Here is a 26,410-nt window from a genome sequence, read left to right as displayed (position 1 = left end):
GGCATGAAAACTACAAAAATTGACGAGTTGTATTCAGAGTCTGTAATGGGCTGGCAGATCACAGGAAACCTACAGAACAAAGGAAGATTCCTGCCGACTAACAAACTATTTACCCATACAGTGAAAGGAAAACAGAAAAACAAACCCAACTATTCATCCCCTAAGGCCAAACTTCAGTATCCTACATAACAAAGTCTGAGATTACTAACACACCTTTAACACTGCATACTCGTCTTTCTTATTGCATACCCAGTCCATAAAAGGAAAAAAAGGGAAACAAAGGCTTTAAACTATAATTCATAGAAACTAAGAATCACATATAAACTGAATTCCTCAAACACTCAGTGTCTCTCTCATTCTGTATTTGAGAGGAGACCATGTTCTGTCTATGGAGCATTATTTCATCTCTAATAAACTCGTTTTGTCTTTAACTCTGGTGTGCACTTGAATTCTTTCTTGAACACAGTCAAGGACTCTCTCTCTCTCTCTCTCTCTCTTTCTTTCTTCTCCTTCTCCTCCTCCTCCTCCTCCTCCTCCTCCTCCCCCCTCCTCCTCTACATAACACTAGAGTCTCCACTTGGGGTATGAGGATTCACCCCCTCTTATATCACTAAGGCTTTCTATGATCTGGCCCCCTAGTTCTCAGATTTTGGCTCCCACTAATTTCTGTATGTAATAAATCTTTCATTGTATCAAAAGTCAAAGATATTTTAAGAGCAAAATACAAACTTTTGGCCCATGAAAAAATTTTCTTGAAGCAATTAGACCCACATTGCTCTGAGAGCAGGTACTAAAGTAATTTCATCTCATCTTCTTCAGAAGACAACAACTACTAAAACCACCCCTCAAGGCAAACCCTCTGTAGCTATCAAAAACCCCATCTGTAGACCTGTTGAACCTATAATGTTAGAGAAACACAAATGTCTGGGTCTGTTTTCCTAGGCTCTTAATCTCAAGAGAGAAAGAATAGATAGTAGGAGCTTGGTCAGCTGTAAGAAAACTCTGCCTCCCTGAGCTTCTTAGGCTATGCAAATATCCAAGCACCCAGTAGGTCTTAAGTATCTAATGATTAACTGAATTCTCTGACTTTCACCTGAACAGAAAGCATAAAATGACAGCGCTAAAAGTAAACCAGGACCATTTTGTTTCACTGCATTTAGTTTGTTTATTCTTTGACTGTGTATATATAGACCATCAACCAAAGCATCCCTTCTGATAAATAATCTCACAGTGACTTCAGGCATTTTCTATAAGACTAGGATGCACCAAAATTTTTGAAAGGGAAGCAAGAAGAAATTCTTCTCTCTGTTCCTAGAAATGTTATAGCTATGTTTTCCAGATATTATGGGGGGAGAGGGAATGAAGCAGAACAAATGTTTGCACAACCACCATTTGGGAAGCCCCATATTGTAACCAAAATATGTAGCAAAATTCAAGAGTCACTAAGTGATTGTACAGCATACCAAACCCATTTTACACTGATGCTGCCCTCAGCAAAATTATTTTTTCTCTAAGAGAAAGACACTTTATTTCCTACAATCTAGAATGCTCAAGATAGACACTACAGATGCATCCGAAAAGAAACTCCTATGTTGTCAGCATATCATGAAGTTTGAAGACTGCCTCCTAGCACTGGTAGATTTAAAGTTTATGGCAGGATTTCTATTATAAACACTATTTTCTAAGGGTTTAAAATCCAGCTGTAAGAAAATCTGCTCTCAGATCAAATTTTGGTTTAAGAAAGAAGAAAAATATTAAAGTTCATTACGAAATAAAAAAATATTTTAAGCCTCATGTTGAAATTGTAAATTACAAAAAAAAAAATAATAATTTTCAAGGTTTTTATGCTACAACTTAATATGAATATATAATGCAAGAAAAATGACCAGAAATTTATGAAATGGAAACCCATTTTCACCTATTCAGAATATATGTTGAAAAATAACTTCAAGTAAACAACTGTCATTCCAGAATAGATTTTACTTCTAGTTAGACTGGAATTACTCTTGTAACCATGGATATAGGTAACTATAAAAATCTATATTTACTGAGTTGTCAAAAGATATTATACTTCACAACTCTGGGACAAAAACCAGTATTTCTGAAGTACAAAGATAGAAGTGAAACTCTTGCTTCCAGTAGCATCTCTTTGTTCAACACACATATATGTATAAACTCACACAAATACCTTCCCCCAACACACACACATACATACACAGAGGAATACATAAGTGCCAAACACAAAGCCTTTTGTTGTTTTTGGCAATTTGGGAGTAAAAAAAACTCCGAAAATTAAGAGGAAAAAAGAGGAAAATTAAGCTCTAAAGATTAAAAACAAAAAACGAACAAACAAAAAAACCCTACACTTAGAAAAAGATGAAGACATAGTATTATAAATAGTCTTTCTCAGAACAAGGAATCTGTATTCTCCACATATGAGAATCTTCTACCTACTTGTTTAACAGAATACTCAGTGGTCATTTAACAGATAGTTGCTAATAATAATAATTTGAACATTTGATTTAAAATAATCACTTTAAGAATGGACTTATCTCTCCCCAATTATTTAAGTCTAACGCTACCAACACAGTTAATGAGATCATTGAGAAGGCAAATCATCACCCCACACACACCTTCATATCCTGAGAAGGCAATCTACTGGCTTTCATCTTGAAATTTTCCCTGAAAGCCCCCAGCTGGAACAACTTCCACCAGACCACACCTCTTCTCTCCTTCATTTCCCTATTTCACCTCTCAAGTCTCACCTCTCCCAAAAGTTCCTCTCCCTAACCTCCAATAACTCTAATAGATGTATCCGATGTTAATTGGGATAACAAAGTCAAGAGGTTTATGGCACTTGAAAGAAATTTAAGCAGGTCATTATCAGAAAAATATTGTTCTACATTAGGGAAATATCTAAGAAAACAACTTTTAAAGAACACTGGTTCCTTGTATGAGATGCCCTTGCAGAAATAATAAAGAGACCTCACAATTCTCTCTGTGGAAAAGAAGAAACTCTAAAGGATGATAATATTAAATAAAAGTAATAGGTTACTGCCCCTCAAAAGGTGGGGTAGTGAGAATCTAATTTTAAAGGGTCTGTAGGATCTACCAGAAAGAAATATGCTGGACTTGATTATAACCTTAATTTTGGAGGAAATACAGAACATTGCCAGCCACACATATTTCAATAAAGTTTTAATTTTTTTCTTTTAGATTATACCTAGCTTTATTTTAAAATAGCCTTTGATTTTATCCCTTTAAATATAGCAGATATACTCCCAAATTAAAGAAAACTAGATAAGAGTGTGAATAATTATAGTTAGAGATTCTAGAACTTGATATTTATTACTTAAAAATGTTACTGTTCACTGTTCATGATGCCAACAGGGGAAACATTAATTCTGTGCTTTGAAAATCTTCCTTATACTTTGGAAAGAATATCAGCCATTTAAGCACTTCCCTGAAAATATTTTTTTCCTTGTCTGTGTAGACTTGGTAATACCTTCCAAAATAGCCTAGCTTTCCAATTACATTTGAGTAGCTCTGCCTTTGTTCGCTTTCCCAGGAATTGCTCATAAGTAACTGAGAAACATAATTTATTCTAAAGACATGAATTTTTTTCTCTCTTTTCCTTTATCTGTAATAAAAAAAAAAATCCTCTCAAAAAACTTGCCTTCTTTAACCTTTGGCATTTTTCAAGTTCTTCTGAATTTTGGGTATATGCTATGTGAAAAAAAAAAATAATAATAATAAAATAAATAAAAAATTTTAAAAAGCCTTTTCTAAAAAAGAATTTATTGAATTTTGAAGGTGTTTTCAAATATAATTATACAAGTCTGATAAAATCTGAAATGGACATTGATTTCTTCACTGTTTTAATAATTTTTTTTTTTAAAGCAATGAAGGTACAGATATTTAAGTCAGTAATATTAAGCAAGATGTGAAGGAATTGTATATAAAGGGATTAGTTATGCATATATGATTCAATGAGATATGTCTAATAGAAACTTGAAAAACAACTTGCTGAAAATCCTTCATCTAAGAATTCTCGACCTTCAAATAACCTTTCACTGGATACTTTACAAGCTGTTGTTACATGGCTTTTCCCTTAAACCTACTTATCATCCTTTTGTGATAAGTAAAGCAAAGTCTTTGAATAAAGAATTGTTTTTAATTTGACAAGTATTTGTTAATTAAAAAGATAATTGTCTATTGATTATTTTGCTATTCTTTAAGTCTAATTTTTAGGAATTTAGAGATGGTGTTTGCAAACCTAATTACATTTGCTCCAGTGTGAGAATATGGTCCATGCACAAGGAAATAATTAGATCCTCCTATTTAGAAGACTTATCAAAGTAACAACAACAACATAAGATGTTCTACAACTCAGCTATGCCTCTTATCATTGAGATTAAATCAAAGACTAAAAGGAAAGGGATTAAAGAAACCCTAAAATTGCTTATACAGTAATAATAATTATTTATATAATGCTCTATAAAATGTTTTGACCTCATTATATAATTAAAATAGTACATTCAGTTTCTTAGACAAAAATTTAAAGTTATATCAGGCCCCAAACAAATTAATTTTTTTAAAAATGAAGATGTAGCTAAAGTATCTCTAAGATTCTTTCCAGTTTTATAACTTACATTTTACATATTAATTGAACTTATATTTTAAACTTTTATTTGGAGTATGCTCTAACTCCTTTCTTTATGTGCATATTTACACATATTTCTTCATATCTAAGGTCACAATCACAAGCCAAAGTTGCTTTACAAAGCTTGGATGTTCAGTGACTATTGTTAAAAGGCAAAACCTAAGGCATTGTCATATGAATTTCAGCATTAAAAGCTTAGCAGCGAAAGAGTAAAAGAAAGGTTTTGTGTTTTTCCCCCCTAGCTGAGTGAACTCACCCTAAGGTTAATGCCACATGGCAATCACATCTGTAACAAGAACAGAAAACAGTCTCCACTAAGAAGAGCATGTTAGGAGCAAGGTTACCCAAGAGGTGACAAATCCAAGCCCTTTCAGATGGCCTTGGAGCTCCGGGAAGCTTTCTTACCCAGGGAGGCTAAACTCAAGTCAGTAAGAAGTATTTTTCACTGCCTAAAGTCTCAGCTATGCAAATGATAGAAAATGAGAGCGATATGTGACAGGAAGAGAAGTGAGCATTCACATAAAAGAGAAAGATACAGAGATATAAAAGAGAGATGTTCAATGGACAAATAGTGGAATCAGATATAACATCAACAAAAACCTCACAAGAGGACAGCAGAAGGGTTCAGACATTGCTGAATGATTTCTCTTGGACCAATTTCTTTTGCTGAACAGGCAACAGATTAAAAATAAAAAGTCTCACCTGGATGAAATGTACAGCCAGCTGCTAGAATAAGTTAAAACAAGAGTCCTTATGAGAGAAAAAAAAAAAAAATGTATCCAAAATAAGCGACATGTAGCTTCCTAAACTTACGAAAACACTCAAGCTGCTATAAATAAAATCATGAGTAAAAGAATAATGACATTGAAAGTAAGAAGTTTTGTCCCAAGGGCTGGAATGAATTTATTTGCTACAAACAAACAAACAATCCAACAACACTGGTGAAATGATGCAATGATGAAAATACTAAGTACTTTGACTCTCAGGACATATGCTAGAAAATCAGAAATTGCAAATGTTTCCATATAATGTGTTCGACTTAAGACCATGGAAAATCAGAGTAAAGAAAGAACAAGAAAGAAGACATTACTTTTGAAGACATTGGTTTATCATAAGCCAGTCTTCTGAGAGAAAATGTTTTTGTTTCCCAGTCAGTGACTTTCAAGAGATCCCAAAAGAAATCTACCTTTCTCTCCCACTGGGATAGTTTTGCCATTTTGAGCAATAGCCGGTTTTCGAAAAAGAATAGATTATGAATCATCAGCACAGTCTAAGAAAATAATTTGAAACATCAACAGTTATAATGGTCAATTTAAAATCTCTAGAAACAAACTGTGACAAGTTTCTAAGCTGAGAGTCATAAAAATAACTAATAAAAATATTTCCAAGTGATTAAGTTATTTTTCAGGGACCATTTCTAGAATAGTTGGAGGTATGTGGCTGACACTAGTGTATATCGTTTGGAGAATATATGGTAAACATTAGTTCCAGAAACAAAAAATTTCTTAACTGTATATCTCACAGAAAACAATATTAGCCACAGCACCCGACATCAAATAGCCCTTAATGTTACAGATCGTTCTGTATATCTTTTGTTTTACATGAAACATTGATGATTAACTTTATGGAAAAAAAAATCTGCAAAGAAGTAAAGAGAAATTTTAGTGTCCCTTTCTAAAAATGCCTGAAATTAAAAATAATTGTACTTGACTTATATTTGAATAAGTTCATTTCTTGTAACAATTTCTAGCTATTATCTTTTAAATTCACAAATTTTCAAAATATAGACACTCAGTTTTTGCTCATATTTCAAAATCTTAGATGATTTTTATCTTTCTTCTGGTGATCCTAATACTCATTCTCTAGCTGCCCTGTTCCAAATGGTAGCTATTCATCATAGAGAGCTATTTAAATTTTAATTTATATTAATAAAAATTAAATAAAATTAAATGGTTTCTCAGTCACATTAGCCATGTCTTCAGTGGTTAATAGTCACATGTAGCTACTGGCTACCATGTCAGTCAGAGCTGATATGAAACATTTCTATAACTGCAGAAAAGTTCTATTAGCATGGATCTACAGGCTATAAACTGAGAAGGTACTTCATACTTTTGAATGTATTGTGATATAAATGCTAGATTAAATTCAATTACCAGTCGTATTTCTAGCTACAAGAAAAATTAATCACACTAAATTTCAAATGTTTCTATTATCTTTTATGTTATAATGAAGTCCATAGTCTTAATAGTGTTTTTTTCAATTTTGTTCTGAGCTTTTCAAACTGATAACTCTGTTAAAAGTCAATTGATTTGTGTCCATAGACTCCTTAAGGACTTCTTGTATTATATCAAACATTCCAAGATTTTCTGGGCAGATTCAGGTAATTAGGTCAGGCAAGTTGAGAAAATACTCTTTAATTACCTTATTATTAGTTAACACATTCTCTTAATATTGTATCACTAACTAAAATAAAGATTTATTAACTAACTCATAAATGGTGTATAACAAGTTATTTATTAAATGGTTCATGACTTGTAGCTTGAAAAACATGTCTTTTGTGTCTTCTCACAAAGAGAAGGGAAAGAAGGAGAATGTCCCAAATCATACCACACCCACATGAACATATTAATTAGGAGAAGAAGCAGAAGCTTAAGTAAACAGACATACGTATCCATTTAAATAAATTTACTAAAACCAATAAGTATATTCAATTTTTTTTATTATTATTCAACTGCAATCTGAGCAAAAATATCAGGGTGGTGGTCTTGGTGGTATATGTGTCTCTAGAAGGGTGGGATGAGTGAAAGAGGCATAATTTTTCCAAAGTCTACACTCACAAAATACTTGTCCACATCTTAGAAACAGTTCACATTAGCTTATCTCTAAAACCCATATTAAGGGTATTTTTCTAATTTATATAATGTCATTTCTTTACCTTAGTTCTTTACCATTTTAATCTGTCCATTTTTTTCTGAAAAATTACAAAAAGGGGGAATGACACTTCTAACAGTATCCCCAGTCCTCTAATGACTCAAACTCAGTCTGCTAAACACTGTTTAAACATAACAGAGTAAATCCAGAAACAGTTAATGACTTTTTCATCAGAATCAGGAAAATGGCAAGTGAGTAGAGGCGAGCATATTTGACTCGACAGTTCTCTACATATGTCTGACCAAATTGGCATGGATGTAATTTCTGACAATTACTATAGAGTCCAAGAAGATTCTCCTTGTAATACATATTAATTATGCTATCTTCGCAAGCCTCCAGAAAAAAAATAGGGAGAGAGAGAATAAAATATAAAAGAGAATCACTAACCATATCATCTTCCTAGTGAAAAAAAATGGACAACCTGTGAGCTATAAATTTGTTTTGGAAATACTATTATTGGTTTCCTAATCATCTCTGTGTTCTATTATAATCAATCAATTAATTAATTAATTAATAGCAATAGCTTCTGTTTGTTCTTTTTGCATGTGGTAGTTGTATTGCATTCACATTTTTAAAGTACTATGCAGTACAGCCAGCTGATTTAAATTATTCCCTGGCAAACAAAACTAAGATATACCAATATTATACCATAGTTAATTTATTTAAATTCGTATTCTAAGTCTTCTTAAATATAAGAAGAAAATGTATTGTCAATGTATCCTTAATTCATTGTAGGACATGGGAGCAGACATCTGCTACAGCCTAGCTTCTAGGAAACAGGAAAAAACAGCAACAGTAGCATGACAAGAAAACATTAAAGATGGCATTTAAATTGTCGCAAGAAATGAAACAAGCTCATGCTACATTAAATCCATGCATGAAGTGAAGTCTTCAACTCATCCTCCTCTCTAGAATTCTTGGTAAGTCAGTGGAATAGGCAGAAGAAATACAGACAGATATGAACCCATTTATCCATTGCAATTCCTTTTGCTCCTATAAAAAATCCAAAAATGTGAAATATGGAAATGACTCTAGAGGTCATGGAGCCCAAAATCTCATGTCATACAAGTGAAAACCGAAGTTCAAAGAGGTGACATGACTTATTCAAAGTCACACAGCAACATTATGATGGAGCCAGAATAGAAAGTCATGAATCCAGCCAGAATTCTTTCCACAGCTGATGTGAAGGTCAAAGGGCTCAGCCCCTTTCCCAGAGTGCAACTTGTCAACTGTATACACTTGTTCTTCCAAAATACTTTTCCTTTCTTTGAAAAAATAAAGGAGAAAGAAAAGCTAACAATGCTCTTTATTGCCAGTTCTTTGGAGCCTCTTAAACAGATATCAATGGGACTGCAGGAAAATTGAAATATTTATAACATTTTTAAATTACTGATCAACTACTTGTCAGATGGCACAATTATAAAAGCCTATTAACTATTTTTTTTCAAGTTCCAGACTCTTGCAACATCTATCTAACCAAAGACATCTACCAAATTAATCTTCCTAAAACAGTTTTAATCATGTCACTCTCTTATGCACAAACATCTGGTGGCTCCCCTTTGCCTATCAAATTAAATGTAAAATCCTCATGCTAGCATTCAAAGTCTTTCACAAAAGTTCTAATCAATCTTTCCTTCTTGGTAATCTTTACCTGTTTCCCAGCCCAATTCCAGCCACAGGACAGTCACAGTCCCTGTTCTTTCCTGCGTTCATGCCTCCCTTTGCTCGTGCTATTCTCTCTTCTTGGCACACATTCTCCCCCTCCATATCGACCTGTCAGAAGTCTGTATTATTCTAGATCGCCTTAAATCCTATCAGTTTCTTATTGTCCACTCTCAAACCTCATCCAAAATACATTCACAATTATATATCATCCCTTCTTCCTTTTAAAACTCCAAAGGCTCAGGTTTTTTTCTTTTTTGTGAACATTATCACACTCCCTTAAACCGACATTATATATGTACCTGTCCTACCTTCCTTTCCCATCAGATTGAGCTCTCGACAACACAGTCAATAGGCTCCCCTACTGCCAACATTCAATCACTATAGTTAACTTCCATGCCAAAAGGTTTTAAGGACAGAATACACAGACTTATTTAACCTTCACTAAAGTGAGCCTTCACTGAAGTTTATGTGGAAGCCATGTAAGAGGCAGACCATGAGCATGGCAAACGAGGTGGACTGAGAAGAATAAAGATATGTTGCTGTAGAATATTGAAGAGACAGGATGCTGGCATTTTGAGTTTCAGGAATAGTCATAGTCTGATTCTTCATTCAGCTGAGCTTCCCTGGGACTCAAAACTCCCTTGGGTGTAGAATGCATTTAGAAACTCTTTTAACTCTTTCAGCATAATTAGTGCACTGAAGAAGTCATTTGTTCAATGATCTGAAAGGCAGTGTGCAGCTCCCCTAAGGCCCGCATCTGTTATTGGGCAGGAAATATGGCAACTTGCTGTGTTTACTAATTGGGTCAACTAGTAACTTTGTTCTTTTTTTTATTTTTCAGAAATCTCAAAAACTAAGTAAATTTCCTAATTAAATCATATTATGAAAAGTGATAAGTACGATTACTTGGCAAATGGGAACTTTCACTTTCCAAATCTCAAAATGAGTTTGATTTTTTTTCCCTCTCTTTTTCCTGGGACTATTTCTCTTCTTCCAGCAGGTCAGCATCAAAAGGCAATTTGGGCATTCTATCATGCTCTGATCTTGCCAGATGTTCCTGCCGTTGCTTTAGATAATTTTCTACTTTATGTCTCACATTCTATATTCTCAGGCTTTCTCTGAGGTTTATGTGGTTTTAATGATCTAGGTGTACAAGTCTCAGGGAAACGCCTTACCAGTCTCATCTGTATTTCTCACAGCAAGACATGCAGCTTCACTGCTTTCAAGTTCTTAGGGTCCATTCTACTTCCATGCAAATAAACACAGTACTTGATGTGAACAGTTAAAGATCTGGAAAAACACACTGAATCTGGGCAATTGGTCTTGTATACATTCCTCAATCTTGGCTTGTCAGTGAGAGTTAAACTCATACAGCCTATGGCAGTGGGTGGCCTTTTTTCTGAGAGAAGTATTATGTACCCTACTCATTTCTCTTTTGGAAATCCAACACTATACACAGTTCAGAAATGACAGAAATAAAGAAATTTTAGTGCAGAAGATGCATCATGTCCCCCCACACTCTTCTTATCATAATCTCTTGCCCCAAATATCATTAATTCATACCAGTTGATAGCAAAACCATTCACCTTGGTCTTCTAGGCCTTCTGATATTTCACTACAACCAATATTTTATCACGATTTAATATTTTCTGTAATCTAGGTAACTGGATACTTATTTCCCCAGACTTTGCTCCCCGCTGTGCCTTTCCTTTTCTTGCACAAAAGCCTTACGTGTCTGCCTGCTGAGAGCCTACCAATCCTTCAAAGCAAATCTAAAATATTACTTTCTTTAAGGAACTTTTCCAGTTCATACCCAACTTGATGAGTTCTTGCATTCTCATAAGGATCTATAACATTTCGCCCCTCTTAATGACCTCTCTAGTTCCGTAGAATATGTACTTGATTATTTATAATTTGCCTTCATACTAGATTTCAAGTACCTGAGTGTAGTGAGTGTATGTCTCCCTGTGTTACTAATTTGTACAGACTGGATTTGTGTTCTAATACCCAGCATGAAGCAAGCCACATAGTCAATGATCTGAAAAATACATGTTGAATTCAATAAACATATATTTTCTGAGTTAGCAGTGTTCTGAAAAATTATGTTCATTTTTGTTGTCATTAATATAAATCTACATAAATTATGAAACTGTCTGTTTTTCCTAGCAATTTACATTTAACTAAATGATTTAGTTTTCTCTCCAGCTGACAGTGTAGGATTTGCTGTCTATGCATATCCTCCTTCTCATTTTCAAGCTTGCCCAAACCAAGAGTAGGTTACAGAGTTATGACTCCTTCCTCTATCTCGTTGCCACATTTCCCTGTCATTTCTCCTTGCCTTGTTCTGACATACTCTTCTCTCCCTCAGGTTCTATTTTTAAAAATGACTCGCTAAAATAAATATATGTGTGTGGTATTATTTCCAAGAGTTTATCTGACATCTGGCATATGGGAGATAAAAATTTGTTCAGTATTCCATTCTGTCCTTCTCTTTCTTTTCTGGAGCACCCCAACCCCCATCCCCGCCCCGACTCTTCTCTTTCTCTTCTGCCACTGGAATTTTCTCTTTCTTCGAACTTCATTTTTTTATTCTATCTCACTCTCCATTCTGTCAGCCCTGGTGAAGAAGTCATGTTGGAGGAAGCTGATAGAGGTGGTAAGGACAGCAGGCCAAGAGGCAAGGCTCTGGGCAGTGGGACCTTCCAGAGCTACCCTGGGCTCCATCTCCTCCGCCCTTCCAATAACCAGTCAACCCCTCGGTCTTATCCTTCATCTCCTCTTTTCTACCACAGCCATTGGCAAGGTCCTCATGGTCACCGACACACCATTGCCATAATTTTCTACTTGTCTCTATTGTGGTTTTCTATTCCTGGATTCTATCGTTTATACTAACGTCAGAGAGGATATTCTAAAGTACTCACTTGATTATGTCAAGATTTTGCTTAAAATTTTTAACAATTTGTTGTCACCCAGAGCAAATCTCCAGGCTCCTCAGAAACAAAGATCTGGGAGCTGCTTTATCTGGACTTATCATTCAATGTACTTGCTGATCACATGCTGCTCTCTACCTAGCCAAGCCTTCCACCTCATCCTAGTACATCCTCTTCCTCAGTGGAGGGACAACGTACTCATTCTGCACAGTCCATTTCAAGCAAGATTATTATGATACAACCTTTTCTCATCAGCTCCCATCAAAGATAGAACTAGCTATTCCCTCCTTTGGGCAGTTTAATACCATCTATAGCCTTTACTTATTTCTCTCATAACACCACTAATATTTCTTACACTTAGTAGCTAAGGGCACAGTCAACGGAATTAAGGTGCTTGATTTTGCAGCATGGGTATGCAGCATGGGAAAATGTCAGCAAAGCCAGTAAGCAACACTGGGTGCATAATTTATGCAGTGCAGTGACAAATGAAAATGCAGAATTTCATGTTCAATTATTATAAATTTCAAGATGGCAACAGTAGAGTATTTAACAAAGTGTGGAGCTCTTCTGAGCATAGATATCAATTTAACTTCATTGATCACTCTTCCGTGAATACAACCCTGCCAGGAACCTAACAACTTCTTCTCCATTAGCTTTGCAATGTTGTTCTAAGACACTGATATAGTCTCTGTTACTGCCTGATTTTTATCTCACAACTAGATTGAGAGATTCTAGGTCTATAATGCTCTTACTATGCCTCTCCACCTTGAATTGCCCATGATTCAGCCTCTACCATCCACTAGCAAAGCCACCGACCTCTTTCCATTTATCTCAATAACCTAAGGTGCCCATTAGCTGTCTCGCTCAAAATGTTGCTTCATTTATCAACCATTTATTGGGCACCAACCATGTTCTCAAAACTCTGCCTATGGTACTGTACATACAATAAGGTATCATTCTCTGGTTGCCCGGTTTTATAAAGTGATTTGGCTCTTTCTGGGAAAGCTGGTAGTCACTAATGTAGAAAAAAGAAGAAAAGAGCAAAATAACCCTCTGGATGCATGTATATGTTAATGGTGATATGAAGCAATCAAAGGTTAAATCATAAGGAAGAAGATTCCCCAGTAAAGGCCACTGGAAGGCTATTTCATGCTATGTAGAAAGTCCCTTAAACAAATCCAGTACTCATCTAGTACTCAGGTATTGCCTCATCACTAATCCAAATTGACATGTCTTAGTAGAAACAGTGGCAAGAAGTGCTATCACAGGGGTAGATGGTAGGACAAGGACAAAGAAAGTAAAATAATTACAGAGAAGATATATTAGTCATGGGAGGGAAACTAGGGTTGGGTAGAAGGAAAAGGAAATTAAATTAGAAGGTGGGGAGGGAAAATGAAGCTTTTGGTCTGGAAAAGAAGAATCATTCTTCATGCTCCTATTACACAAATGCATTGTTGGCATCCTGTATTAAAATATAAATTCAGTACAGAGGCAATAAGACTGGCGGTAACGTGCACAGGCAGAGAGCCAAGAGCCTCAGCTATTGGCAGCCACTTGGCCCCAAGGGCCCCCGCAACAGAGTCCAGGTTATATCTGTCAGACACTGAGCCACTGAACACTGTTATTTCTTAGTTAAGAGCTCTGATGTTGTCTTTGAAATTTTCTTCATTTCGGGAGCCATAAACAAATAATGATTGCATAGCAAAGAGGAAGAAATATATTCTTACTTGCTATATCTGGTGAGGAATGATAGCAGGTGTGGTATTACTCAAAAAAATGCAGATGGTGGGAGATGAAGGCTGTCTCCAACAAAGTGTGTTGTTTCTGAAGGCTGTTTATGTTTTTCAATGAATATTTATTGAGCCCCTTGCGAGTACTGAGGATACAGCAGTGAGGAAGAAAAATGTTCTTCTGGGGCAGAGACAGAGCAGATATGTAAGCATATAAAAGAATGAAATTATTTCATATAAAGATTAAAACATAATGAAAGAAGTAAACAAAGAGGTGTAAAAGAATAACTAGAGGAAGAGGGTAGGTGAGGTTAGCTTAATAAAGTGCTCAGCAAAGGCTGTTTTCGCAAAGTGGCACTTTGCCAAGACTTTGATTACAAGACTTAGACAGAAAAAGAGGTAGACACTGTACATTCAAGGATGAAGGAACAAGTGCAAAGGTCTCGAGGTAGGATAGAGATTGGCTATTCCATGATCAGCAAGGCTAGAATGTAGACAGTAAGGAGATAATATTATGGAACGCGATTACAAAGTGGGCAGGAGTCATTATGTAAGATCTCATAGGCCATGGTCTTGAATCCTACATTTATTCTGAAAGAAACAGGAAATCCATGAGAAAATTAAAAAGGATCATATAGTCTGATTTTAGACTTTAAAGTAAAGATCACTCTTGCTGCTGTGTGTGGAATGGATCAGATAATGGACATAGGAAGAGCTGTTATGAGGCTATTGTAGTGGTTCAAGCAAGAAATGATGGAGGTTCCAAAGTAAGATGAGCAAGTGGAGAAGGAAGGAGGGCAAGAGTACACTGAGGTGGCAGAATGTCTGCAGTGTCCTGAGTTTCGGGGATAAGGGATGACCACACACATCCCTGAGAGGTCACCTCATGACAAAAGGTTTGGCACCTATAGCTTCACTATTAGTAAACACCTCACGTATTTGGGAGTTACCTCTTTGACAGCCTCAGTTATTTAGAATACATTAAAAAAATTATCTTTGGAAAAAGTCTACATATTTCAGTTGCTATGGATGACTCATGGTAGAGAAGCTCATTTCAAGCCTATTTGATTTTTCAAACAAGTTTCTTGTTTGTTTTATTTTGTTTAAAGTATGGTTGCTCAGTTTTTCAACCCAGGTGAGAAAGGATTCAGCACCTCAGAAGTGGGCAGGTAGTGTCTCGAAGGTAACATGAGAGCAGTAACAGGAAACAACTGCTATTCAGGCAAAGAAGGAAGAGACAGATACACTTATATACATACCTGCACACATAAATAAACAAGCAAACAAACATTTAAATAAACACTCAGAAATATTTTAATCTGGAGTTACTCCCCAGACCACACTAGCCTTCGAAGACATCAAGGGACTTCAATATTCATTCCTGAGTGTTCACATCAGGGACAACTTTCTGTCACAAAACGTCTATAAACCCTAGACACTTCTCCGTATGTGTTCCCATAATGCCCCTTGCTTCCCTTCCTCAGGGCGCTTACCACCTTGTTGTTTTCTCTTTCTGTGTCTGCCACCCACGAAAGAGTAAGCATGTTGAGGCTAGTTCTTTAATGCCCATTTTTTATTTCTGTGACTCTGGGGTCTGCGTGAATACACACTCAACAAAAGTGTGGAAGAAGCCACTGAGAGGCAGCTATTGATTTACCTCTAGAAGAGACAGCCTGTAGTCCAATAACTCAGTCGCTACTGTATCAGTAACTAAAGCATTCCCAAGCTTTCAGAGATTTGTACAGGTACAACATAGACTTTTTTTTTTTTTTAACAGGTGGATATAAAGTTTTAAACCATTACTTCTTGGCAGAGCAACAAAGGTGGGCTCAAGAAACAGAGATGATATAATTATAGTTTTGGTTATGCCTGATACGTTTTATTCTGATGTGCATATTTTGTGCTCCATACACATTTAAAGATTTAATTAAATGTTTTATTATAGAAATCAGTGCCAAATATCAGCATCATTATTTTTTTTTTAATTATTCACAGAAACAGCCATTCCCTCATTTTGTTTTGTGATTTTAATATAAATCAGGCTTACATTTACTTGGTAACAGTGACATGGAGACCAACAAAAATGTCCTATTTCTGAAACAAACTCATAGATGCAGAGAACCAACTGATGGTTGCCAGATGATAAGAGAATTGGGGGGTTGGGTGAAAAAGGTGAAGGGAATAAGAAGCACGAATTGGCAGCTACAGAATAGTAATCAGATGTAAAGTTCGGCATAGGGAATATAGTCGACAATATTATAATAACTATGTATGGTGCCAGGTGGGTACTACACTTTTGGGGGAATCACCTTATAAGTTATACGAATGCCTAACTACTATCTTGTACACCTGAAATTAATATAACATTGAATGCCAAATCTAATTGAAATATATTTTTTAATATTTTAAAAATGTCCTGCTTCTTGTTACTGGCAGACTGTCATTGCAACGTAAGGTCTATGAGGGCAAAAAATATATCCTGCCCAACTTAGCCTCCGGTGGTGTTGGCCATGGGTGCTCTAGCTGAGAGAGCAGGAAGGGCCATGTAGGAAATCAGAAGCAATGCCTTTTGCACACAGAACACAAAACAAAACAAAGCAATATCAACACCAAAAAGAATAAAAAAGGAAAGAAGGAAAGAAGGGAGGAGAGAAGAAAGGAGGGCAAGAAGAGTACTTCGGGAATCAAAGATTCCACTTAATCTCAGTAAACATTCTATAAGAATTTTTTCCTCGTAAAACTCCCCTGTTAAATTGCACAGGTGGTTAAAGGTCTTCATAAAATAAAAAAACAGAAACAAAACAAAACAAAACAAAACAAAACCTCACCCCTGGCCTTTCAGGGTGAGTTGGAATACAAAATATTTTAAATGATCATCATAGAAAATCTTTTCTCTTAACAATCAAAATTTATAAATATTTCAGTTTTCATTGAAATGAGGTTAATTCCCTAAATAATGGCATAAACTTTTTTGAAACAACAGAATTCCCTTCCCCTCTTCCTTTTTCTTTTGCTTAAAGAAATCTTGGCACTGTAGGTGGACTCTCCCTCTTACATGTAAGAAATGAAAAGCCAAGCGGCCCTGGTAGTATCAGGTGTTGTGGGAGTGAGGATGTGGGGACTTGAGGGTAGGTCACAAGAGGCACCAGCAGGCTACTTGGATGCCTAGCTCATAGGCAGCTCAGAAATATCAGGATCTGCCTGGCTTGTAAATTTCTATGCCAGAGGAACATATCAATTCTTTGTGATGAAAGCTTAGAGCTACAAACTAAAGCCACCTACTCACTACCTGGAAAGATGGTGAACTGAGGAACATGGCAAGTGGTTTTTTTTAGTTAGCACTAGCTATAGGCATTCCTATTTCCAAAGACCTCTTCATAAGGACATAACTATTCTTGAGAGGCCTAGGAATCCAAATCAGAAGGAGCCTATATGTTCTTAATAGCTCTCCCCAGAGCTCCCTCTCCCTTTGCTGAGCAGCGGTATTTACAAATGCTTCTCATCTACTTGGGAGGGATACATTTGTCCTCATGTCATATCTGTGCTGCATACATCCCTCTATCCCTTCTCTTCCCTCTTCCACTTCCACTTCGAGGAACTTGGAAAGAACATTCTAGAAGAGGAGCCCTGAGCTTTTGGGAGATAAAGAAAAAGAACTCTTTTGTGAGAAAAAGAGGAGAGAGGGAAGGTGTTTTTTATTATCATACAAGATTAGGAGACAATGTGTCATTTTCTTTTGGAGTAATTGCTCCAAAAGTCTTGCCTCAAAAAAAAGAAGTGAGAGGAATGACAACTCCTTCCTTCAGTTCTGAAAGGAGAAGCGGAAATTTAAGACCATGTTGATTAATCAAATTTTCTACTTTTGAAGATTATAATTATGGTTGCATTGACTTCAGCACCCTTTATTAAGATTTCCTTTTGTCATTGTTTAAAGCTGATTTTTGCAACAGTTTGCACGTTTTAATGAAAATATAAGCTATAATTAAATTGCTCTAATGTTATTATTACATAGATACCAGATGAATAGAATTACAGTAAACAAAGAAATAGGTCTTAAATTGAAAAATTATTTTAAAAAGAACTTTGCCTAATTGCCTAAATATGACAGATATAACAGTATTGAAAATCAGTGCTACTACAATTTTAAATTAGAAAGACCTTAATTTTATCTAAAATCATGTTTGCATGTAAGCAACCATCTGGATAAAACATTTAAAATTCAGGGAAAAATTAAAAAATCTGAATCATTTTGTTTATACAGAGTCAAACACTTGGATATTTAAAAGTATCCACACTAATGCATAGTACTCTATTTTAACAACAACAAAAAAATACTTAAAGATAAATTTTTAAATTTTCTCAGGAGAACAGAGAGAATCTGTATCTATTATAGGAAACGGAAATCACACAAAATCTGAGTTTTTATTTGAAAAGGAGCGCCAGTACTCCTAACTAGCAGCCATGTGTTCTTGTGTAAGTTATTAATCCCAATAAGCAGTAACTTTTCAACCTATAAAATGGGCATAATGATAGCACCATTATGAAAGCCTTCTGGGGATTCAATATGAAAAAAGTGGAAGTGTGCTTACTGTTCCTCAAGAATTCATACCCAACTAGAACCTCAAAATGTGACTAAATTGTGTCACCCCACATTCATATTTTTAAATTCTAATCCTGAGTACTTCAGAATGTGACCTTATTTAGAAATAGGATCTTTACATATATAATTAGTTAAGATAAGGTCATGAGGGTGGGTCTTAACCCAGTATGATTGATGTCCATATAAAAAGGGGTAATTTGAGCACAGATGTACATACAGGGAGAATGTGATGTACAGAGACATAGGAAGAAGACAACCACTTATAAGCCAAGGAGAGAGACCTAGAACAGATTCTTTCACACAGCCCTCAGAAGGAACCAATCCTGCTGACACCTTGATCTCAGACTTCCAGCCTCCAAAACTGGGAAACAAAAATTTCTACTGTTTAAGCCATGCACAGTATGATTGATGTCCATATAAAAAGGGGTAATTTTGTCTCCAAAACTGGGAGACAAAAATTTCTACTGTTTAAGCCATGCGGTTTGTGGTACTTTGCTAGGGCAACCTTAGCAAAGTAATAGAATGATCTTATTTAGAAATAGGGTCTTTGCAAAGGTAACTAAGATGAGGTCATACTGGATTGGAATGGGCCATAAATCCTGTGACAGGTGTTCTGGTAAGAAAGGCTATGTGAGAACACGGAGACACTACACTGGGAGACACACAGAAAAAAAAGCCTAATGATAACAGTAGAGACTAGAGCAATGCAACTATAAGCCAAGGAATGCAAAGGACTGTTGGCAACCACCGGAAGCTAGGAGAAAGGTGGGGAGATTCTCCATCAGAGTCTCCAGAAACATCAGCTCTGCCAACTCCTTGATTTTGGACTTCTCCACTCCAGAGCTGTGAGAATAAATCTTTGTTTTTGTTTTCCTTTTTTTAAGCCACGCAGTTTATACCAATTTGTTATAGCAGTCCTAAGAATCTAATACAGAAGTGTTACATATTTTATCCACTAATAATGATCTCTGTAAAAATTTATGATTAGGAATTATACTTCCACATCTAGTCGAGCATTTAAGATTATCAACTCCAAAATGAGTTTCTGTGATTGTGACTAGCACATTTATGTACTGGTGTGATTTTTAAGGCTGGTCATTTCCTAAACAACTTTAGCATGTACCACTATGGGGAAAGGAAGAAGAGAATTCACAGGAGAAATATTAAAGGCCAAAATATTATCAACAAAATCTGTAATGGTAAGTAATACAGAAGTAAATTTAACCAAAGGTTGCACCGTAATTATTAAGCTAATAGTATGTTCTATATATGAAAACAACACATAAAGGAACTGTGTTAGTACAATGGATAAGAGAAAGGAAAGCTCTTTCTACAAAGGATTTATGTTGCGGCATAACTCTTTTTGCTGATGGCATAAGTCTTAAATATTTTCAACTTCAACTCTAGTTTCTATAAGAAAAAAGTGTTTATTTTCTAGAAAAATTGGACAACTATAATGGTCTTTTAATCATTTGCTTCAGGAGATTCTCACTGCCTGTCAGTAAACAATGGAACAATTGATATCCTTTTAAAACTTTACAACCTCATAGATCTTCTTCATTTCTGAGTTGCAACTTAAATTGTTTAGCTTTTAGATTATTTAACCATATCTGTCCAGAGCTACTAATTCAAATATAAAGCTAAATCTCTGGCTCAGTCTGTTTTCCCACTTATCTTCAAACCCCAAATGAACCAGATGTTATTAATCCACTATACAGTGATTTTTCTGCTAGCAAACGGGCCTCCATTTCTATGTGATCTGGATTCTCATATAAACAGGATTCTTCTTGTTGCTGTTGTGTTATTTTGTTTTAGTCTCTCTGTTCTAAAATAGTCTCCACAAAGAACTTATAGTTGGCTACCAAAAATTTATGTATTGTTGATCAAGACACTTAATCTCTTTGGTTGTCCATTTCTGCATTTGTAAAGCGCGAATAAGAACCTCGTTGGATTGTTGTGATATTAAGTAAAGTAATAAGGCTAAATGTCTAGAACACATTAAGAGTTCACCAATTTTAATCCTATCTCCATTTCTCTTATATTATAGATCCAATAACTAAAATAGAAGCAATCCTATGGGAATAGAAACCTGCTAACATTTCTCTGCCTAGCTACATGTTAATTTTAATCGTTAATCATCTACCTATGCTCTTTTTATTCCAAAATCTTCAATTGTGCACCAGATCCTGTCTTTCTCTAAAAATATTATTTTAGCAGTCTATTATCTCTATTTCTTCCATCTTAACACAGCAACAAAAACAACTTCTATTGTCCCTGTGCTCCCATTTTTTTCTGCTCCTTTTTAAAGCAAAACTCCTTATAATAGTTACTTATACTCAGCGACTCCAAATTTTCTCTCGTTTTCTCTCAGACCCACAACAGTGTGTCAGACCCACACCATTGCACAACAGTTCATTTGACAGAGCAGATTACTGTGTTTATTTAGATGTTTATTTTATTTTCTTTATTTTCCATGAAAACAAAAGAAAATATTGATTCACCTCTTGTCTCATACGTACTTTCTCAGTCTCCACTATCTTTCCTTCTGTTCTCCCAGATCTCTTCATGTTGGAATATCCCATGGATCAAACTCTGCTGTCTTTTTCTTTTCTCTGTTTTCATTCAATCTTTTTTATTCTCATTCGGCCTTATGACTTTAAATTTTTACTTTTTATATCACAATAGCTCCAAAATTTATATCTCCATCTCCATGTCACTCCTGAGCTTCAAACTGGTTCCTTGATGTCTACATTTGGGTGTCTAAGAGTTACCTGAAATTTAATATGCCTAAAACTAAACAGCATCTTTCCACTGTGGCTCCCATTCTACATTTTTTTTTTCAATCTTAATTGATGTCAGCCTACTCTTACATCAGCCAGAATGATCTTTTTAATATAAAGTCAGATCATCTGAATCTCGTTGCCTCTCTCTTTCTACACTTTACAGAAATACAATACTATACTACTAGATATTCTTTAAGCGCACAAGGCAGACCCTCATCTTAATGCCTTTACACTAGCACTTTGCTTTGCTTTCCCAAGATATTCACTTCATCTCCTTCAGGCCTTTGCTCAAGTGAGAACTATACTGATTATTGTATTTAAAATTATCTTCACCTTCTATGCTAGCGCTCTTGATCCTCCATACCCTGTTTAATTCTCATCTTTTTACACCTTTTAAATTTAGTTGTTTATTGTCTACCATTTATCCCCACACACTAGGATGTAAACTCCAGAAGGGCAACATACATTTTTTTTTGTTTTTGTTTTTGTTTGTTTCTCTGATGTATCTCTAGGATCTAGAGCAGCAATCTGATTGGCACAGATTAAGGACTCAGTAAATGTGTGTTAAATGAATAAATAAATTAGAAATATATAAGCAAGAAAGAAGAACATTCTGAAATATAGTCTCCTTTTAAAATCCTAAACATGTTGACAATGGTAGGATTCACTGTTATACATATTTAATTATGGAAAAATCAGTCTTCGTTCAATAAACAACCAAATAAACCCTAAATTTGTAGAAAAGGCTTATGAATGAATTCAACAGTATGTAAGGTAAAGACTACTAAACAGAGCATGTAAAAGCAAAATACTTATGAAAATCAGGAATAAAATGTGCAAGAAGTCACGAATCATACCAGAGCCATCTATAAAGATTCTAATTTTCTGTACACTAAAAATTGGAGTAAATTAAAACAATTTCTTGCCACTGCAGAAATAAAAATTAATTTTGTATTCATCTCAAAAGAACTATGGAAATAATAGTCAAAGTGCTGGAGAAATACAAAGCTACACAACTGTAGAGTATACATGAGCCAAGAAATTTGTCTGTGGATTCTCTGGGTCTCTTGTTCCTCCTTCTCATGTTTACTGCCTAATATTTGACCACTTAGCGATTCATTAGCAACTCTCACAGGAGAAAAACCTAAAGAAACAAAATGAAGCATAAGCAAATTAAAGCTGCTGCTGATAGCAGCCAGGAGACTATGTTGGGATCTTGGTCTGGACAGTATGAAACCATATATACTATTTAAAAATATTCACTAAAACAAGTACAGGAAATGTTTCCTGGAAATCAGTTGCTAACACTGGCTGACTGAATGCAATTAAGGTGAGCATTAAATCTGTCTTAAATAGAGTCAACTGAGAGAATAAAAAAATTTATGATATATTGAAATGTGTAAAAATACTAAGAAGAAAGGGAGGGTAGAAAGATAAACAGCCTCTGCTATAGAATTTACCTATAGGAGGTAATTTAACATAATAAAAATGCATCTAATACAAGAAAGAACTAGGGCCAAACCTGACTCTACCACTTATAATGGTAGAAACTGAGTCAAAACATTAAACCCTTAGAACCTACTTTCTTATTTGTAAAATAATAGCAATACTCTTTCTCATAAAGATTTTGTGATAAATTTTGTTTGTCCTCCACATCCAAATTCCAGTTTCTATTACATGTTATCTGCTATTTGGCCAAGTGTTGAGAGTCATCTCATCACCTCATTTTAAGCCTCATGCTTTCTTTCAATTTTGCAAGGAGAAACCCTGAAGAAATATCTAGATAGTAATTAACATATGGCTAAAACTGTCATAGGAAATATAAAAAGATAGATTAAAAAGTGCAACTGGGACCTATTTTAAACGAGAGGCAGCCTATTGGCAAAAAAAAGTATGTTTTTTTTCTTCAAAAGCACAGGAAAATTTTATAAAAGTTCTATTTAAAAGTTATAGCAAGGCATCTCTGAAGGAGGAGGAAGATTTTCTTCCTTTCATACAAAGTGCAAAAAATGCTTTGTTCTTTGTAAGCTCACTTGAATGTAAGTTCTATAGGAAAAGAGATCTTTGTTTCATTACTAACTCCCTTGAATAGTGCATGACTTATAAATGGCAATTAAGAAACACTTTTGAATGATATAGCATGCACAGGTTATAGTGTACTTGTCACAGGGGTGGGGTCCATTTGCCTCTGCAGATGACCACACACAATTAAAAGAGTAAGACATAAATAATAACGAGCCAGAATTTTTTTAGCACCTAGATAAAATGCAACACAACTATTCCTAGAATTCCTGAACCATCATTTATAAACTTATAGAATTCTGTTGAAGAACTCATAGTTCATATATAATATATATTAGTATATGCATAGAGATTAAATGCCTGATATTTTCTTCAATCAGGAAAATATAATTTCTTGAAGTGACCAGAATAGACCCTTCGTGAGAGAGAAGGAAAAAATTAAAAGTTTGGAAAACAAATTTCTATACTTATGCTTAAAATATCAAGCTCTAAACTTTAGTTTTGTTTATTTTAAAAGGACTATTTATGTAGAAAATTAAATTTGTTCTTTGTTATCTAGACTGTGGAATACTATACAAACATCTATCAGCAGAAATTATTTAATATTGATAGGATATATTAAATACCAAAGCTAAATAATTTTTTACAATGTTTGCTATAAAGACGCTCTATAGATATGAGCTATAAACCACACAGATTGAAGGAAGTAGCTATAGATTTTGTCCTTAGGGTAGTTATAAATTAGTTCAAAATTTGCCAAATAAGTAGCTCAGCCTATATACCTTTTTGCCAGCTCTCATAAAGCAGATAGAACCAACAATCCAAAAAACAATGAAAAAGAATTTTTTAATGAAACCATTCCTCTCTGAAGTTGTCTGAGAAAAAGGTCACTTTCTCACTTATTAGCTAAACTTTTGGTGTCATTATTTTTTTGATTGTAGATATTTTTATGTATTATGCTCTGTTTATGCAATCTTCAATAGCATCTTTATTTATGACTTTGTGAATCAACATCTTTGTGATAGGAGGTGAAAGTCACTTAGCTAATTACACGTGCTTGATATGCTGCATAATAATAACCACTGCAGTATTGTACATTAGTTGAAGGCATGTAAATTACTGCAGTTATTCTCATTTGAAGAAAAACAAGAGACTTTGATTTAGTTATTTCAAACATCCTTGTAGCCTCCATATCCACCTTCTTAAGCATACTATGGTTTTAACGCAAATCATGGCATCAGTAATAAAATAAAAGTTAAATCCCATTTTACCAGTATGACCGAAGAAATAAGAACAAAAACAAAACAAAACAAAATCCAATTTAATGCAAATATTTCTGATCTATAGTGGAGAATTTTGTTATATGGAGATTCTTCCATAGAATGTGATCTTGATAAAATGGAACAGTTTAGTCACTCCCTACACCACAAGGATGTTGTAATGAAATCGACTTGATCCAACAAGGAGATTAGAAGTGCATAGAGAGATAGAATGTACAGCATTAGAATATTAATATGACTTCTGTATGAAGATTGGAAATTCTGCAAAGTTATGAATAAGGTCAAAATAACACTTAAGATAATTTACTGCCATAGAAACTTATACTCTTCTATGAGTGATGTACTAGATGTTATACCAAAAAATGGAGTGTAGACAAGCTACATTCAGATGCAAGCTTGCAACTGTCAGTGTCTACATTTGCTCAATCTGGCTAGAGGATGATTTGAAGGTTGATTTAACTATAGCTTCTAAATCATGTTCTTCCCTATGTTTTAAATTGTTTAACATAAATATAAAAAATGTTAAAGTAAATTTAAGACTAAATATTCAGTATAAAAATCTGCAAAATCTTGTTTCTCTCTGGAAAAATAACTGAAAATGTAAAGACTGAGAAAAAATACCATTACTTAATAACAGTAATTGCCCCAAAGTTATGTTAAATTTACCTTACATGAGAAAGTTCATAGGCTGTTCTGAAGGAACTAAGACTAAATAAACAAAAAATTAAGCTTGTGCCTGAATTTATCAATTTTAACAGGAATAGAAATCTATATCTCTAGAAAAGTGGTTCGCAGATGAAAAGTTGACCAGTGGAGAAGGCAACCTTGTTTGGGTTCCTTGCAGACAACCTAATAGCCTAAGTATTATTTTCTCTATCCACAGACACAAAGCAGATATTCAACTCCTGTTGATGCTACCGGCACCAAAACACAAGGCTCCACCAATGAGTTTTCTCAGTGTTACTACTCAGCTAGAATTCTCTTTAACCATCTTTCTATTCCTTGACAGGCTTCATTTAATTCCACATCACCTAACCATTCACTTCCGAGCATCAGCAAATCATCCTTAGGGAGAATATCTTGTTCTTGCTCTGCAAGCTTTTTCCCCCAGTTTTTATTTTCACTTTTATACATACCTCCTTTTCTACATATTTTCTTGCCGGGTTTTCTGGCACATTCCTTGGATATTCTTTTTACTGAAAAATGAATAGAAGACTAGAAAATAACATGGCGCTCCATCACAGACCGCCGGAACATGCAACACCACTATCTAACTTAATATGCTCCTGCATTTACTGAGTGCGAAAGATCCCCAATTTGTTGAGCCTGCACATGCAATGGAGAAATGTTGATGCATCTTCTCAGAAGTCATTTGGTAGGAAATGGAAATTAGGAACCCATTTCTACCTAAATATACGTGCTGTGGAGGAAAAAAAATGAGTAGGCACAGGAAAACAATAAGAACAGGTACACCAGCACACATAAACAAAAAGAGCTGCATGCACGCATGTAAAATGTCTACATGCTAACAGGAAAAGCCATGCATGCTACTAGTACACAAGAATTAATATTGTTAGAGCTCACAATATAAAAGAAAAATATAAATATATCTCCCTGTTTTTCCTGCAGTAAACTCACCATCCTCAGTTGGGACATATATGTTTAAATATAGGCAGTCTTCACTCTGGTCTTGCACATATGACGAAACCACATCCAAGTTATTAGTAAACCATACAGGAAGCATGACTTCTGGCAATCTGCCATCAATGATATTCTGGGGACACACAGGAGCAAATGGCATTCATG

General features: G+C 35.0%; 1 protein-coding gene across 2 annotated transcripts in view; it reads right to left on the bottom strand.

The window, feature by feature from the left end:
- The window catches only part of NLGN1 (neuroligin 1), a 957,767-nt gene that overhangs the window by 565,763 nt on the left and 365,594 nt on the right, over positions 1–26,410 (bottom strand). Inside the window, exon 7 of one of the 2 annotated variants that reach the window (XM_025046070.1) lies at positions 26,243–26,401. In XM_025046070.1, the coding sequence (XP_024901838.1) occupies positions 26,243–26,401 (159 nt within the window). Of the gene's footprint in view, positions 1–26,242; positions 26,405–26,410 lie in introns of those variants that run through there. The other variant, XM_025046069.1, reaches the window with a different exon arrangement.

The sequence above is a fragment of the Pteropus alecto genome, unplaced genomic scaffold (genome assembly GCF_000325575.1).
Source record: "Pteropus alecto unplaced genomic scaffold, ASM32557v1 scaffold33, whole genome shotgun sequence".
Classification (NCBI taxonomy): domain Eukaryota; kingdom Metazoa; phylum Chordata; class Mammalia; order Chiroptera; family Pteropodidae; genus Pteropus; species Pteropus alecto.
This window is presented reverse-complemented; position numbering and strand designations above follow the sequence as displayed.